This window comes from Phyllostomus discolor, chromosome 8 (assembly GCF_004126475.2).
Source record: "Phyllostomus discolor isolate MPI-MPIP mPhyDis1 chromosome 8, mPhyDis1.pri.v3, whole genome shotgun sequence".
In the NCBI taxonomy this organism is placed as follows: Eukaryota; Metazoa; Chordata; class Mammalia; order Chiroptera; family Phyllostomidae; genus Phyllostomus; species Phyllostomus discolor.
Window position 1 is genome coordinate 18,168,817 of NC_040910.2, and position 18,371 is coordinate 18,187,187.

General features: G+C 37.8%; 1 protein-coding gene across 9 annotated transcripts in view; it reads right to left on the bottom strand.

Annotated features, from left to right (window-relative positions):
- LRBA (LPS responsive beige-like anchor protein) overlaps positions 1–18,371 on the bottom strand; it is a 512,136-nt gene that overhangs the window by 314,812 nt on the left and 178,953 nt on the right. For all 9 annotated transcript variants that reach the window (XM_036031880.1, XM_036031882.1, XM_036031879.1 and 6 more), the window contains one exon: positions 6,383–6,491. In XM_036031880.1, coding sequence (XP_035887773.1) covers positions 6,383–6,491 — 109 coding nt within the window. The remainder of the gene's footprint in view (positions 1–6,382; positions 6,492–18,371) is intronic.

Here is an 18,371-nt window from a genome sequence, read left to right on the forward strand (position 1 = left end):
ACTAAGAGAGGTTCACTAAGTTTCTCCTAAGACTTTCCAACTAATAAACAGTGGCGCCTAAAATCGGAACACGCTGTCTGGCTCCATGTTCCTGCTCTAACCCTGTTAACAGTTTCAAATTTTGGTTACCCTTAAACACTAGAGAGAAGCTCAAACAATGCAGCCAACAGTGCTCCTTGTAATTTTTTAATGTAAAGTGTTCTAAACAGTATTTTATTGTTTAAACTGCTTATTCCTTCATTTCAAGCACAATCAGCACTTTTTGGATTGGGGAACTCAAATCTGTAATTTGAGAACACCACTCATGGATGGCAATTTGAAATAATATTGTAAACTATTATTCTTGCTGGTTATAGCGTAGAAAATAGTTCCGCCATGGCCTTTCTCACTTAACCCTTTCTATTTCCATTGAGAACTAGCATTCCCGTTTTTAATCAGAAAAACAGCCCAAATGTGTAGGCTGTAATTAGCATTCAATTGCTGAATGATTATTTACTGAGCACCTACTATGTGTAAGGCAATGCACCAGGCACTATGGATATGTGATAAAAAGACACCAGAAAAGGAACAGTGAGGTGGCTAGTAAAGAGAAAATAGGATTCCAATAAAAGACAGGAAAGGGTAGTCAACAGCATTAGATATTGAGGTGACATTTATTGAAATGAAAACAAAGACAGATGCACACTGGACTTGGTTACATTGAGGTCACCTGTGATCTCAAGACGTTTCATGGGGGAGTGGGTTAGCAGTCTGACTGCCGTGAAGCCAAAGTGCCCTGAGGAGGCTCAGAGGAAGAGAGAGAGGGCATGAGTGTGGGAAACTAATTTGAAGGCTGACGACTAGAATGACAGAAAAATAAGAGGCAGGAGAGTGGAATCAAAAGAAGGGTCTGAGTTTGTCACTTGCTTAAAGATAAAAGATACTGTGACGTGCTCCTGTGCTTTCCCACTAGGAAAGGAGGACTGATTCACGAAAGGCAAGACAAATAGGCAGAGTCTTGAGAAGTGAGAGGGGGTGAGGGCTCTAAAAAACAGATTGGCCGCTATCTAATGGGACAGAAGAAAACCCAATACATATTGATTAGTTTGATGGTAGATTCAGTATTCATTGCAAGCTGACAAGATCTACTTTTTTTAAGATCTTATTTATTTTTAGTGCAAGGGGAAAGGAGGGAGAAGACAGCGAGAGAAACATCCATATGCAAGTCAGTTGCCCCTCGAATGCCCCGCAACGAGGGACCTGACCTGCAAGCCAGGGGTGGGCCCTCACCAGAATCCAGCCACGACCTTTCACTTTGCAGGACGCTCAACCCACCGAGCCATGCCAGTAGGGCTGGTGAGATCTACTTTTGTGACAAACATGGGCTCAGGGCTTCACATGGCAATATGCATAGAGAGGAGCATTTCGTTTTCCTTGGGGGTGTCGGGAGTATGCATTAATTTACTTGGGTTATAGGAATTTAGGCCTTCCGAGAAACTTAGTAGGATGACTGGGAGTTACTAAACACCTAATAAAGTTTAAGTGCATAAATGGAATGTTAAGTACATTAGTTCAACCGAATGCCTGGCAAAGAATTCAGTAACACTCCATGGTTAAGACAGCTTGGTACTATTATTATCTTCCACATATGTGACTCAAGCACAGTGACACTTTAATCACAACCATCTATCAGCTAATTAACATCAAAATATAACTCATATCAAGATATATCTTATCTAGGCATTAAATCTATATTACCAAATTGCTACCAAATATGTCTATCCACAGTACCCCAAAAGTCAAACCCTCAATGTGTTGTAAACTATTTTCAATTTTCCCTCCAACATGGTTTTTCTCCTCATTTTCTAATTCAAGAGGAATATAGTACCTACCAGTTCAGGTAAAACAAACTACTGCAATAACTCAATATACTCACCACATTCATAAACTCAAAAGATATTTTTTAAATAATGTCAAAGTGAAATTCACATAAAATTAGTCACTTTCATATTTAAATCACTGTGAGATAATCTTGATATGTTTTACAGATATATCACATTAAATAAATTAAACTTTGATAGACAGATATTGTAACAAAAAGATTGCCATGAATTGTGGACACCGCATTTACAAGGCAGAGTGCAATGTCATATATGACACAATTTTTAATAAACATCTTGTTTACAGCTGTAAGATTAAAAAATAAGGTTAGGATGTACACCTAATCAATGATGTCACGACACCCAAGGAACCCCGACATAAATCAAAAGCAGAAGATGTCAAGGATACCCCACTCCAGAGATAATCACCCAATGAACTCCAGAGCTGTGCGTTTCAGATCTACACTGGCATCAACCCCCCGATAATAAATGAAACAAGTCAGCCACTTCACAACCGCAAATGGCATGTTAAATACATGACAACATCTCCTCTTTTCATGAGGAAGTAACTGGCAGTGGAGTTCAGATAGAATTCAGATATATTATTAAAGAATTCACAGCATAAATTCAAGGCTGAATACAGATAACCTTTAGAATATAAGCTGTCTAGGAAAATATATGCTCCATCCTGTGTAGAGTATTATTTAAGATTTAAGAGCAATATAGTTAAAAATATATTAAACATGAACATGCTTCAATCAATTGGGCTTTATGGCATAAACAAAGGAAATTCTCTTTTCTGTCAAAATAAGAGCAGTAAATTAAAAATACATGTTTGCTCTCTTAAAAGTAATTCCCATATGGAACAGCTGAACAAAATTGTGTTCTCCACTAAAAATTTAGGTTAACAATAAAAGTTTTGGAAAAACTTGTTTTTACTTAGGCATTTTATTACCATGCCTTATAATATTACAATATCATAAATCTCAAAGCAAGGTAAAGATTAACATGGAAAACTGTACTAGATAAAGCATAAAATTAAGTAGCTCAAAATAAAGCTACTGTATGACAGAAATAAATCCTATTCATGCACTTTGCAGAAATCTAATGAATGTGAATCAGAAGCACAGATTAGAAATTAAGAGATAAATTGCCTAGATCTGAACTCTAGTTGTAACTCTGGGCTATTTCCTCCTTATGCTGTTTCCTCACTTATAAAATGAGACGCAGTTAACAGGGCTCCCTCAGAGGTTTAATGTAAGGATTAAATTAGTTAAAACGCATACAAATTCCGTCATAGTTCCTAGCAGAATATAAGGACTCGAACAGTATTAGCTGCTGTAGTCACTATCATACCTCAACTAAACAACAAATACATAGGCTGCCTGGTCCAAAGCACTTCAATCTCTCGCATAACACAGTGTTTTAAAAGTATTTTTCCTCTTTTCAATTCTTGGTTATAAAATTCTTATAATGTGCCTCAGCTACCTTTTCACAATTTTCCAACTATTTTTCTGAAATATTTACTACATGATCTTTCATCCTATATCCTTACTCTACCTGGAAGATTGTTTTTTTCTATACGCTGTTTTTACACTATTATTTTAATTAGTATTGTTTATCTGGAAAGGCAAGTACTACAGCCTGATCGATCTTTCTTCATAAATCTTAAGGGTATATTAAAGCATTTATTTTCAGATAGTATATTTCTGAAGGGGATAATTAAATTCCAATTTACTCCACTATTATTCTAATAGAATGGTATGCTAATGCTATTGTATTAAATGTACATATTAATTTGAAAAAATCAAACATTTCTGTAACATTAAAATTTTCTCTTTGGGAAGACAAAGAATGCTATGGAGACAACTGGGAAATATGAATAAGATCAGTAGATAAAATAATAGCATGATATCCATTTTAATATTTTGATTTGATAATTGTACAAGATTAAAACAGGAAATTCTCACTAAAATAATTAGAGATAAAAGGGTATTAAGACATCAAACTCACTCTCACGTTCAGAAAAATAACAAAAAAAGAGGGGTAAAAGTAAGGTGACAGTAAGATCACAGAATCCAAGAGAATGGTGAACAGGAGTTTTTGCATTACTCTTACAACTTTCCTGTAAGTCTCAAATTATGTCAGAATACTCCTGATTCATTCTCATTCTCTCCCTCTTCCTCTCTCTCCCCCCTCCCTCCCCCTCTCTGCCCCTCCTTTCCTCTCTCCCACACAGACACATACCTACCCACCCAGTGAACAAAATACACTGCTCAGCATGGAGTGATTTTCCAGGAGTTTATATTTTGTTTTGTATTAATAAGATCTTAGTTTTCTTCCAAATACTACCTGTGCATTTCTTACAGAATTTCACCCCAAATATTTTTGTCTTAACTATAAAGACTCCCATTTCTGTTTCTATTTTTACCTGGCTACTGCTTGCTAGTCAAAAGAAAAGCTATTAATTTTTCCATATTTATCATGTATCCAGTAATATTACCAAAGTCCCTATTAATTCCAGTAGAAAAATGTTCAAAAATGTCTTACATTTTCTTAGATCAGCAATTTTTAACTGGTATGCCAAAAGAATTTTTAAAACATGCAGTACCTCACTACTGAGTCAGGGACATTGATCTCTTTTCCCTTAGACTGTCAAATTAAAAAACAACAGCCAACACAACAGTATCTGTCTGGTGTGAATGAATCAAAATAAAATCTTTATTTTTGTCAGACAGGCAAAAGATATATTTTTTGATGTGCCGCAGAATTTCAGTGATTAAGTTATGTGTGCCATGAGATGAAAAGGTTGAAAAACATTATGCTTGATCATAGCATTAACAATCAAAAAGTAATGTTATCTCTTCTTTTCTTTCTTTTTTTTTAAGATTTTATTTTTTTATTTTTAGAGAGGGAAGGGAGAGAGAAAGAGAGAGAAACATCAATGTGTGGTTGCTGGGGACCTGGCCTGCAACCCAGGCATGTGCCCTGACTGGGAATCGAACCTGTGATGCTTTGGTTCGCCCGCGCTTAATACACTGAGCTACACCAGCCAGGGCTTCTTTTCTAGAATTTATGTTATCTTGCACTTATAAGAACATCAAAATAGAGTTAAATAATGATGAAAGTAGATTACATTTTTCCTAATTTTAATAGAAATGGCTTTAACCATTTAAAATGATTTTTAGTAAGCAATCTTTATCATATTCAAATTATTTTCTTTTTTTTTTGAAGCCAGATGTTATAACAAACTTATACATGATTATTCTTTTTTTTTTTAAAGATTTTTTATTTATTCATTTTTAGAGAGGGAAGGGAGGGAGAGAGAGAGAGAGAGATCAATGTGCGGTTGCTGGGGGTTCTGGCCTGCAACCTAGGAATGTACCCTGGATGGGAATCGAACCTGGGACACTTTGGTTCCCAGCCCGTGCTCAATCCACTGAGCTACCCCAGCCAGGGCTTATTTTCTTATATACTTTTTTCCTCAGTTTTATTGAGGCTGGTTGCTGAAATCATACTTCTTTCCTACATTTAATGATATCTTCACATATTTCTATTTTAATTTGTTTTGATATAATTTACTTTCAATGTAGAAATCTTAATATTAAATCATCTTTGAATTCCACTAATAAATTGTAAGTGGTCACAGTGTATAATTCTTTTATTACATTGTTGGAGTATGTTGGTTAAAGTTTTAGAATTTTGCACCCATACTCTTAAGTGAAATTCATCTTTTAGAGTTTTATTTTTCTAGTACCATTTCCATGTTATGATGATTGTATAAAATGCACTGGGGAAGTTTTCATCTTTTTTTAATGTGCCAGAAAATATCAGCATTTGAATTATCCGCTCCTAACATGTAAGAAAGTACCCATAATGGCGCTTTTTATTTTCTTCTAATTTGCAGCAAATATTCTTATGGAATCTTCTAACTTGCCTTCAGTTTGAACTTTGCTAATTTACATAGCTACAACACCGTTAGCTTCCTCTGTGAATCAGCATTTGTTCTGCATGTTCAGGTGCCACTGCTGAAATAAGCAAGTCCCAGAAAGGGTTCGTCACTTGGCCCCTGTGAGGACCCAAGAAGCAAGCTCCATGTTCCCCGTTTCCTCTGCTACAGAGATGAGAGTGCTCTAAAACCACAGAGGAAAAGACCTTCATGCCTGTGTTCAGCTTCTCTCTAGAAACCTGGACGACCTTACCTCTTCCACAGGGGTTTTCCTTTCCAGTTAACTAGCTCTGTCTTCTTGCCCAGAGGGGGCAAAAGTCCTTCACCAATTTACGTTATTGAAAAACTATTGGATTCCATACCCAGCTCCCATGGTTAAGATCAGGTCACAAACACAGAAGCTGCTGCAAGCAATGTGCAGAGGAGCTGGAGTAGAGGGCTACAGAGACTTGCACCATCTTCCCAGATTCTCCCACAAAGTCAGTGTTAACTCCAGATGGCAAGTGTGCTCACACAGTACTGCCATTCCACCTATGCAGTAACAACTCCCTCACACAACCAATGTTTCACCTACCTCAAATTCTGCGTGCCTGTGAATATCCTCCGCTCGCTGCCGGCTCAGGATAAATTCAGCTTCATTCGCTACTCTTACCAGATGGTCCTTCATTGTTTGGCTCAGCAACCTATAAAGAGATATTACCCAGTAAATATGAGGTCTGTCAGGAAAAAGTCCAGCCATTGTTAATATAACAAGACCGGTTTACACAACATCGATGTAACCTGGCAGCCAAGAAGAGTAGACTGGAATGTACATGCATGAACAATGATGACTTCACTGTACTAGTCAGTAGGGGCCACTGAGTGAGCATGTGTACTGTGTGGCTGCAACATTCAAAATGACTGAGACATTAGAGCAACAAATCTACATCAAGTTTTGTGTTAAGCTCGAACATCCCTCCACAGAAACTATTCAGATGATTTGGAGGGTCAATGGTATGGGCAACTGATGATTGGCAGCTTCATCATGACAATGCACCCATTCATATATCACATCTCTTGCAGAATTTTTTGGCAAAGCATCAAATATCCATGTGACTCAGCCCCACTACAGCCCAGATTGGGCACCCTGAGACTTCTGGTTTTTTCCCAAAACTAAAATCACCTTTGAAGGGGAAGAGATTTCAGACTGTCCATGAGACTCAGGAAAGTATGACCAGGCAGCTGATGGCGACTGGGAGAATTGTGTGAGGTCTCAAGGTGCCTACTTTGAAGGGAACTGAGGCATTATTGTCCTGTGTACAATGTTTCTTGTATCTTCTTCAATAATGTCTCTATTCTTCATATTATCTGGCTAGAAAACTTCTGGACAGACCTCTCTATCTATACCGTATACATACACCGCATATGATTATCCACTGTGACTGGGAAGGGACAGTTGTTTCCTCTCTTCTCTGACATCTTACCCTATGAAGTACCATTACTTCATTACCCTATGAAGTACCATTACCCTATGAAGTACCATTACTAACTAAGGAATATAACAGCAAAAAAGGGATCTTTCTTGCAAGAGCAGATTAGCTTTTATGAAACTAGCTATTCAACAAAAGCAACTAAAAATACTCAATTAAATTTATATTTCAATCTTTTTTTTTTTTAGAGAAAGGGGAAAGGAGAAGAAAGAAAGGGAAAGAAACATTGATGTGTGGTTGCCTCTGAAACGCCCCCTACTGGGGACCTGGTCTGCAACCCAGGCGTGTTCCCTGACTGGGAATCAAACCAGCGACCCTTTTGGTTCACTGGCCAGTGCTCAATCCACTAAGCCACACCAGCCAGGGCTACGTTTCAGTGTTTTTAAAGACGCTGTAGAGTTTCCAAGGCAGCTAAGATTTAAGGAGCCAAGATCCTAGAGAAGAAAATATTCTTAACTTTTCCCAGTGAAGCATTTGTCATTCACAGGTGGGAAGAGAGAAGCTAGGCAGAACTGTGTTCAGTCTTACAGAGCTAGGGACAAAACAATTGAATTTAATAACCAGCCAAGGTATATGGGTCCTAGTAGATTATTCAGGCTTACAGAAGTAACCCAGATATACCTTATGAAAGAAGAAATAGCCCCGGCCTCAAATATACTATTAAAACAAACCCTCAAACAACATTATGGTGATTTATACTCAGCTAACTAAACAAAAAAGTTTAAAAAAAATCAGAATCTCACAGGGTGAGGAGAAAAGAACCCAGGAATCAATGCACAAGGGGCACAGTAAATGCCCAGATTTTCATAAGACCTCATGAGGGTTGCATGCTAGGAGTAAACAAACTGAAAATTGGACAAACTTTCACAAAGATTTTTAAAACTGCAGTTTTGACTCAATCAGCTCAGTCCTCAATTAACATAGTCTGCACCTAGTCTGACTACTAATCAGAAATCAAAAGGAAATCCTCCCACGGGGAAGATATCATCATCCCGACACTGACATTTACCCTCGCAATCTTAAAAACACTTTCCAACATCCAATCACCAATTAACAGATATAACATCAAATGAATAAAAACCAAATAGAAATCAACTCACAGAAATTCAAGACATTCAAGTTTCATATCTGAACACTGTAATTAATGTAGGTAGTTATAGTTAAAAACAGATTCCAACAGAATAGATGGAGCTGGAAAACATTATGCTAAGCGAAACAAGCCAGGCAGTTAAAGACAAATACCATATGATCTCACCTTTAACAGGAACCTAAATAACAAAACAAAGAAACAAACAAAATGTAACCAAAGACACTGAAATAGAGGACAGGGTGACAGTGACCACAGGGGAGAATAGAAGGAATTTAAGGGGACAGTGGGAAGGGTTCACAGGAACAAACTTAAAAGACACATGGTCATAAACTAAGGGGAGGGTGGTAATGGGAGGCAAGTGGGGAGGGGTGGGAGGGGGGACTGGATTGGGAGTAAAAGGAGAAAACTGTATTTGAACAATGATTAAAAAATAATAATAAATCATTGGTAATTTCATAAAAATAAAAATTAAAAAAATTAAAAAAAAACAGATTCCATAAAAAAGAATTCCAGTACAGATTTGAAACTGTACTGAACAAAAAAAACATGAAATTAGTAATAGATTTACCAGCTTATAAAACTCAACTGAAGAAAGAGGAGGCAGGGACAACTATATAGAAGCACAGTAAAACGAGGAAAATCTGACAAAATACCTAACAGACATAAGGCATGGTAAGAAGTCTAACATGTACATGTGATGTAAATAGATTAGACAATTTAGAGATAATTAGAAAAGAGCAATAGTTGAAGACAACTGAGAAAAAGTTCTCTTCAAAAGATGCATGGTTCAAAACACCAGTAATCAGGGTGCTCACAGAAATGGTTGAGTATGGTCCCAAAAGAGAGGAAAAAGTGAAAGTTATGTGAAAACACAATAAAGTAAAATGTACAGGGAACCAACAATGATAGGAAGGAAACCTGGACTCAAATCAATGATGGGCCAGAAGGAAGAAAAAAACATTCAACCACAACAGAATGAAGAAATAAGAATTCAAAAAAATGAGAAGTTTAGGAACCTCTGGGACAACTTTTAAACATTCCAATGTCCAAATCATAGGGGTGTTAGAAGGAGAAGAGGAAGAGCAAGAAATTGAAAATTTATTTGAAAAAATAATAAAGGAGAAGTTCCCTAATCTGGCAAAGGAAAGAGACTTCTAGAAAGTGCAGAAAGCTCAGAAAGTCCCAAAGAACATGGACCCAAGGAGGAACATACCAAAGCACATCATCATTACATTACCCAAGATTAAAATGAAGGAGAGAATCCTAGAAGCAGCAAGAAAAAGGGAGATAGTTACCTACAAAGGAGTTCCCATAAGACTGTCAGCTGATTTCTCAAAAGAAAACTTGGAGGCAAGAAGGGGTTGGAAAGAAATATTCAAAGTCATGAAAGGCAAGGACCTACATCCAAGATTACTCTATCTAGCAAAGCTATCATTTAGAATGAAAAGGAAGGTAAAGTGCTTCCCAGAGAAGGTCAAGGTAAACGAGTTCATCATCACCAAGCCCTTATTATATGAAATGTTAAAGGGACTTATCTAAGAAAAAGATGATAAAAAATATGAAGAGTACAATGACAATAAACCACAACTATCAACAACTGAACCTAAAAAAAAAAAGTAACTAAGCAAACAACTAGAACAGGAACAGAATCACAGGAATGGAGATCACATGGAGTGTTATCAGCGAGGATGGGGGGAAAGGTACAGGGAATAAGATGTATAATTGGTAGGTACAAAATAGACAGGGGGAGGTTAAGAACAGTATGGGAAATGGAGAAACCAAAGAACTTAAATGTGTGACCCATGGACATAAACTAAGGTGGGGGAATGCTGGTGGGAGGGAGGTGTAGGGCAAAGAGGAAAAAGGGGAGACAAAAAATGGGACAACTGTAACAGCATAATTAATTTTATATATATATATATATATATATTTTTTTTAAAGCAGCCTCCCTTTGTCTCAGCAGAGCTGTCACACTGGAGCTGGAGCTCTACCTCAGGCTGTAGCTGTACCACTGGAGCCCAGCAGAACTATACCACTGGAGCCCAGAACTGTGTTGCCAGAGCAGATCTGTGGCAGGGGAGCCACCTCGCCCAGGCTGCTCCCTAGTCATGCAGGATAATAATTGATCTCTATCAGTAATGAGCTTTCTCACAGCCATTCTGTTCCACAACTGTGCTGAAACCACAAGCAAGCTATTCCACAGCTGAGCTGTTTCACAATTGAGCTGTTTGCACTGAATAAAGTCTCTCCCCTTGACTGCACCCCAAATTGGGAAATCCTGTTGGCACTGAATTGGTGATGACCACCTTTGGTTGACATTATGCCGGACAAAGGAATGATTCACAAGGGTGGGACGAAGCAGGCCATGGGAGATTTCATCATGCTACTCATAATGACATACAATTCAAACTTATGAATTGTATATATTTGGAATTTTCCAGTTACTTTTGGACCACGGTTGACCACAGGTAACTGAAATGATGGAAAGCAAAACCATGGAGAGGGACTACTGCACTGTTATTAACATAAACAAAACTGGCTCTAAGAAGTAAAATTGAAGATACATAAGCACTTCAAGTAAGATAAATAAACCAGAGATACAGACACTCAGAATTTTGAGATTTTACATTTGCACATTCCTAAGAATATGGCTTATAACCAGGTATTAAAAATATAAAGCTACAGAATATTTTTTAACAATGTGATACAAACTTGATCTAATTGACATATGTGAATGTATAATACTACATCCACTAAGTGAAAAGTAAAATTCCTTTCAGATAAACATAGAATATACAGAAGAACAGGCAAAATGTGGGGTCACTATGAAATCTGTAATGAATTTCAAAGGAGATCATACCAAATAGGTTCTATGACACAGTAGAACTAACCTAGAAAAAAAAATAACAAAACAGAACACTGTGCAAAGAGATCTGAGACAGCCCTTACTCTCCAAATGTCTCCCGTCTACAAGACAATGCAATGTCTTACCTATGATTTTGGGTAACATCAGTAGGGTATTTTTCAAAGGCTTTTAAACAGTACACACTCAGGCATCGCAGATAGAAACAATCCCTAGTGCAATTTTCAAAATGGTAATGAATAACTTCCTATGACTCGACAGATAGAGAAGGCGAGGGTTTTCACAAGTGCAGATGTGAAATACGGGTTTGTGCTTCTTAGTTTCTCTCTGGAGACCAAAAACCACATCGTGAACTTAACATCAATATGCTGCCTCACAGTACTCAGACATTAATTGAATTGATTAGTCAATGGCACACCATTTTCCCAGTCCCCAAACAACCAACCTCAAAGTTATTCTAGTCTCCTCCCTCTTCTCTACCAGCTTCCTCCAGGCTCCTAATCAATCAGCAAATACTGTATTTCCTCTGTGATAGTTCCAGACTGAATCCCTGCTCTCTATTGCACAGGCAATGTCCTAAAAATCAAACCTTAATCATTTCATCCATGTTATAACTGAAAAAGTCTTTTGAGTACTTATTTTGATTTTTTAACATCTTTCTCCACAATTCCCTCTGTCTTTTGAATATCTGACACATACCTGTTAAACAGCTACTGTGTTACTATAAAAAGACTAAGCACTAGAGATGAGCTTTCCTTACAGTGTAGTTGGGGAGTAAGAGATTACTATGAGGTCCTGTCCAGCTTTAAACATTAACACAAGTGCTATGGTGGACACACTATAAAGTGACCTCCAATAAGGCAAGATCTTGTATATTCTACCCCACTGAGTTTGACTTGGGCAGAATCTGGGACTTGCTTCTAGGAATAGAATATATGAAGTCTGTCCAGAAGATATCCAGCCATGTAATATGAAAACTAAAGATATTACTGAAGAAGATACAAGAAACACGGTACACAGGACAATGACACCTCAGCCCCTTTCAATGTGGGCACCTTGGGACCTCACATAGTTCTCCCAATCACCATCAGCTGCCCTGTCCTATTGTCGATGAGATTGGATGCCCTGAATCTCATGACAGTCTGAAATCTCTTCCCTTTCAAAGGTGATTCTAGTTTTGGGAAAAGCCACAAGTCACAGGACACCAAATTTGGGCTGTAGTGGGGCTGAGTCATCTGGATGATTTGATGTTTCGCAAAAAAAACTGCACGAAACATGATGCATGAGTGGACATTGCCATGATGAAGCTACCAGTCAGCAGCTACCCATAGCTGCAGCCTTCTGAATCATCTGCATAGTTTCCACATAGGAATATCCAAGCTTAACACACAACTTCATGCAGATTAGTTGCACTACTCGCTCAGTCATTTTGAATACAATGACCACACAGTACACATGATCCCTCAAGAGCATCTACCTCCCCCACTGACTAATACAGTGAAGATGTCATTTTTCACACATGTGCATTCCAGTCCACTCTCCTTGGCTGCCAGGTTATACCCATGTCATACAAGCCATTCTTGTTATATTGACAATGGTTGGACTTTTTCTGGACAGACCTTGTACAGCAAAGGTGAGGAGACAGTCATTCCTTAATTAGGTTACTCTGACACAGCAAAGATGACACATTAGAAGTCTCTGCCTTAGCAGACTGAAGAGATTCTTCTGCTGGCCTTGAAAAAGTAAGCTGCCACACTGTGAGAGAGCCACACGACAAGGAGCTAGGGGCAGCCTCTAGGAGCTGAGATCAAACCCTGGTGACAGCCAGCAAGAGAATGGGAACCTCAGCCCTGCAAGGGAAAGGAAATAAATTCTGCCAACAGCCACGCGAGATGAGAAGAGGACTCCGAGCTCAGGAGGGAAACACAGTTTGGCCAACAGCTTCACTGCAGACTTGTGAAATTCTAAGTAGAGCATCCAGCTGAGCTATGCCAGACACCTGACACACAGGCACTGTAAGACAGTAAATGTGTGTTTTTTAAGCTGCCACGTCTGTGGTAACGTGTTATGTACCAATAGAGGTATAATACAAGTATAACTACAACATAAAAATACATGTGCCTTCCACAGTTCTCTAGAAACAAAGATCACTATGAGCTCCTCAATGGAAAAAAAAAACAACAGAAGAGGAAAGGTCACTGAAGACAATACTTTGAACAAAGTTATGAAGGGGGAAAATGTGTTGTATTTTGAACAGAGCCAAACAGCCTGTCCTACCATTTGATTTTCAAGATGTACATTTACTATGTAGATAGATCAAACAATCGATCAAATAATACTCAGTCTTGATGTTTTATTCTTTTCTTTAGTACTTTAGTATAAAAGTAACATACTCTAAAGAAAATCATGCAATATTTTAATAATAAGGCAACAATCGAAAGCTACCAACCCCCACTTCATTTTTAAAATAAGCCACCACCATGAACAGTTTATGTTCCTATCTCTACATTTTTCTAAATTTATAGCAACATATATGGTATCTGTATACCACATACACACAATTATGTATGTGTCTATACATATGTGTTTGTAAAAATACCTTTAACACTGGCATTAATGCATTTGCATGGTATGAATGAGTCACACTAGATGAACCTGTTCATTTTACTTAATGTTGTATACCATTATCATACAGAGGATTTCTGTGGCTGGAATGTACCGAAATTTATTAAACTAGTCCCTCATTCAGAGATCATTCATTTTTTCTTCTCGACCTAATAAAATCATTGCTATTTACCCAGTTACTGAAGCCAGAAATGAGTCACATTTGAGCCTTACTTCTTCGACATCTAATAGACTAAGTGCTGTCCGTTCTACCCCTGCAATCATCTAAAAGCTGTTTCTGTATTTCCCAGCTCCCCGTAGGCACTCAGCATCATGGCTTCAATTACTACAACAGCCTCCAATCAAACTTCTTTCTAATAGTCTTATCAGTCTAGCCAGTGCTCCACAGGGTCATTTTTCTAAAATGAAAACCTTATCACCACTGCAGACTGTTAAACAAGTTAACTACCTTCCCATGATCCACGGAAGAGAGTGAACAATTGTGGGCGGCTTAGAAACCAGGCTCCTTCCTGCTCCTCTTTTATTCTACTCAAAGACTGTTTTCTCGAACATTACACTCCACCTTTGCACCTCTTTGCATCTGTTCCTACTAGTCTCTCAGCCAGGAATGACCTCATTTCTAATTCCATCTTGCCTATCTTATTTATCCTTCAAAGCAAAACTCAAAAGCCAACTAAGTAAAACCTTTTCTGATCCTACATCTGTTTCCCTCCATAGAACTAATCTCCTACCAAGGTGCATATGCCTTTTTTGTGGTACTTACTACACTGTATCATTCTGTATGACACCATGTCAATTATGTATTTACAAATCTGTCTTCCATTCCAGATTGCATCAACCCTGTGTAATTTATCCTCATATCCCCAGACCACAGAACAGTGCCTGATCATTGCTGGAGGCCGCACAGTGCTTTTAAGGAAAATAAAGTTTAACACGAGCTCATGCCAAGCAATTCTAGACTATTATGTGTGAGGAATACAAAGATGTAGAAAACTATCCACAGGGAGTTTACAATCTAATACAAGAGGTTAAGACAACATGCAAACGGTGGGGTAGCTGTGATAACCACTATGTAATTCCTCAAACACTTCATTCTCTTCTCCTCTTCCCTTCTTCAACATGAAATACAACTTGGCTAGATTTCCTCCTACTCACAAGCTGCTTCTCCCCTGTCTCCTTTCCTACTCTCTCCTGTTCTGCATTCATTACCTTTAAGTGTTGTCATCCCAGAGCCAATTCTGTGCCCTTTCCCCTTACCTGGAGTGTATAATCCATCCTATGGCCTGCAAATCTCACCTGTGCTTGCTGATTCCCGTTACTCTGACCCGACTCTTGGTTCCCTATATTTTCAACTCACACAGCCAACTGCCCAACTAAAATTTCCACTTGGATACCCAATGGGCATTTGAAATTTGATATTTCCCAAGAGAAGTCTTGATTCTACCTACCATCAATATAACCTCTTCCCCTACTCCTAACTCATTTTTATCACTTCTACAAATTCAATTAAGTCCACTTAAATTAACCCCACAATTAACCCTTGATTTATCCTTCCCTTACTCCCAAATCCAATTCATGAAGGCAAGTTCTGCTGCTTTAACTCTTAAACATATCTCACACCTATCTACATATCTCCATCACTACAGCTATGAGATGAGCCTAAGTCACCTTCAACTCCTTCCTGAAATATTTCAGTAGTATCTAGATTGATTTATCTGCATCCATCCTCCCCATACACGAACTCTATTACTATTCATTATTTTAAAAACCTAAATCATAGGGTTGGGAATACTGGAAATCCACATGCAAAAGAATGAAGTTGGATCCTTACCTTATGCCATGTAGAAAAATTAAGTCAAATGAATTAAAGATGTAAACGTAATGCCTTTAACTATAAAACCCTTAGAAGAAAACATAGGGGGGAAACTTCATAACTTTTGATTTGGCAAGACACCAAGAGCACAGTCAACAAATGAAAAAACAGAGATAAACTGGGCTACCAGTATATCAAAATTTAAAACTGTGCATCAAAGGATATAATCAACAAAGTAAAAAGGTATTCCACGGAATGGGAGAAAATATTTGAAAATATTTGCAAACAATTGATGAGGGGTTAATATCCAGAATATACAAAGATCTATTACAACTCAACATCAAAAAAATAAACAACCTCATTTAAAACTGAGCAAAGTACTGAACAGGTATTTTTCCAAAGAAGATATACAAATGGCTAATAAGCAATAGAAAAGATGCTCAAAATCATTAATCATTGGGGAAATGCAAATCAAACCCATCTCACACCCATCAGAATGGCTACTGTAAAAAATGAAATCAGGCCCTGGCTGGCGTAGCTCAGTGGATTGAGCGTGGGCTACAAACCAAAGCATCGCAGGTTCGATTCCCAGTCTGGGCACATGCCTGGGTTGCAGGCCATGGCCCCCAGCAACTGCACATTGGTGTTTCTCTCTCTCTCTCCCTCCCTCCCTCCCTGAAAGTAAATAAATAAAATCTTTAAAAAATTTTAAATAAAAAATAAAATAAAATTACTGTTGTCAGGAATGTGGAGAAATTAAAACCCTTATGCACTACTGGTGGAAGTGTAAAATTGTGCAGCTGTTAAGTAAAACAGGACAGAGGTGCCTCAAAAATTATTTATATGGAGGAAAGTTGGGACTAGCAGCACAGTAAGTTAACAATAACCAAAAGGTAAAAGCCACCCAGTGTCCACCGATGGATAAATGGATAAATAAAATGTGATATATACACAATGGAATACTATTCAGCCTTTAAAAGGAAGGAAATTCTGACATCTGCGACAATATGAACCAAAATTGGAGACATGATGGTGAATAAACACAGCCAGACACCGAAGGACAAACACTGTACGACCCTACTACTATGAAGGACCTGGAGAAGTCAAATTCACAGAGACGGGATATATGATGATAATTGGCTGGGGCGGGGGAGGGAGTAAGGAATGGGCAATTCTTTAATAGGTATTAAGTTTCAGTTTTGCAAGATGAAATGAGTTCTAGAGATGGATGGTGATGAAGAATGCAAAACAACATGAATGTACTTGATGCCACTCAACCATACGCATTCAAGTAGTTAAGGTTGTGTATTTTACCAGTTTAAAATAATTAAAAATTTAAAAATAAACAGTTAAATGCCACAAATACAAAGAAAACAAAAACCATATGTCATATCATCCCACTCCTCTGCTTAAAACCAAAATGTATTCTTACTGTATTTAACAAAAGATTAAATCCAAATCTCTTACCACAGCTAACAGAGCCCAGAGTGTGATCTGACACCCGAACCCTTGGACATTTCCAAACCTCGCTCTCCCCCTTACTCATTTTGCTTCAGACACTCTGGCCTTTTATTGGTTCAATAACATACCAACATCATTGTGTCCTCAAGGACTCTGTTCTTTCTATCTCCTCACCTGAAAACATTGTGACCTATCCCACACTGGCTAGCCACTGCTCTTCATTCAAAGCAATTCAACATCACAACACTTCTCTGAACACTCTACATTGGACTCCCTACACGTCTTCCCCTCTTCACTCTCATCGCATCCTGCTGCTTCCTTCTACACCTGAATTCCTATCTGAGTCATCTTGTTTGTTCATTAGCTTGTTCAGCATTTGTCCTCTTCTCCATGACAGTAGTGTCTCCTTCACAGCCACATCCTCCAGAGCCTGCCTGGGCACACACAACACTACGGGAATGACAGAAAATGAGCACCAAAACCACCTCCTATTTTAGGTTTACGCTGCTCCTCTGTCCTGTCAGTACAGCCAAAACCTTAATATCCTTAAGATCCAATTTAATCTTCTTTCCCATTAAGAAATACTCTGCAATTTTATACTACAAAGACCTCACTTTATGTCAATCTTTACCTAATGCTTATTGTGTACACAGCATGTATTACACTTGTTTATTCAGTATCATAAAAATTATACTTGATTGCTATGCATATTTCTCTATTTTTCCCTATCAGGCCACAACTAATTGAGAAAAGATATATTTTTACTTATTCTTCTTCTTTAATCAACCACAGCACCTAGGAGGCACTATTCAGGTAAAATGTGTTCCGTCCCTATTTGATAAATGGATAGTCTGTGGCAATGCTTGAAAGTAACTAGTCTCAAGTATCTAAATTTAAGTAATTCAAAGCAAAACTCTAGCTTTTAAGTTATATCTAACTATATCAGAAATTTTAGTTTGAAATATATTCACTGCATAATGCAAAACAATGCTATCTCATCTCATTTAAAAGAATATCATAAACTTTGATCAGGGCATACATGAAGTATTTAATATTATACTTCCAAAGAAGAAAGGAAGCATACACAGTTTTTTCTTCATAATTTAAAAATGCTTCTAAATCCAGTATTTCAGAAGGCCCTGGCTACACACTTCTTATTTCAAGACATACAAATATGAATTTTCTTTCCATTATAAAAAAAATATAAGATATCTAAATGAATATTTGAATTTTTTCCACCTA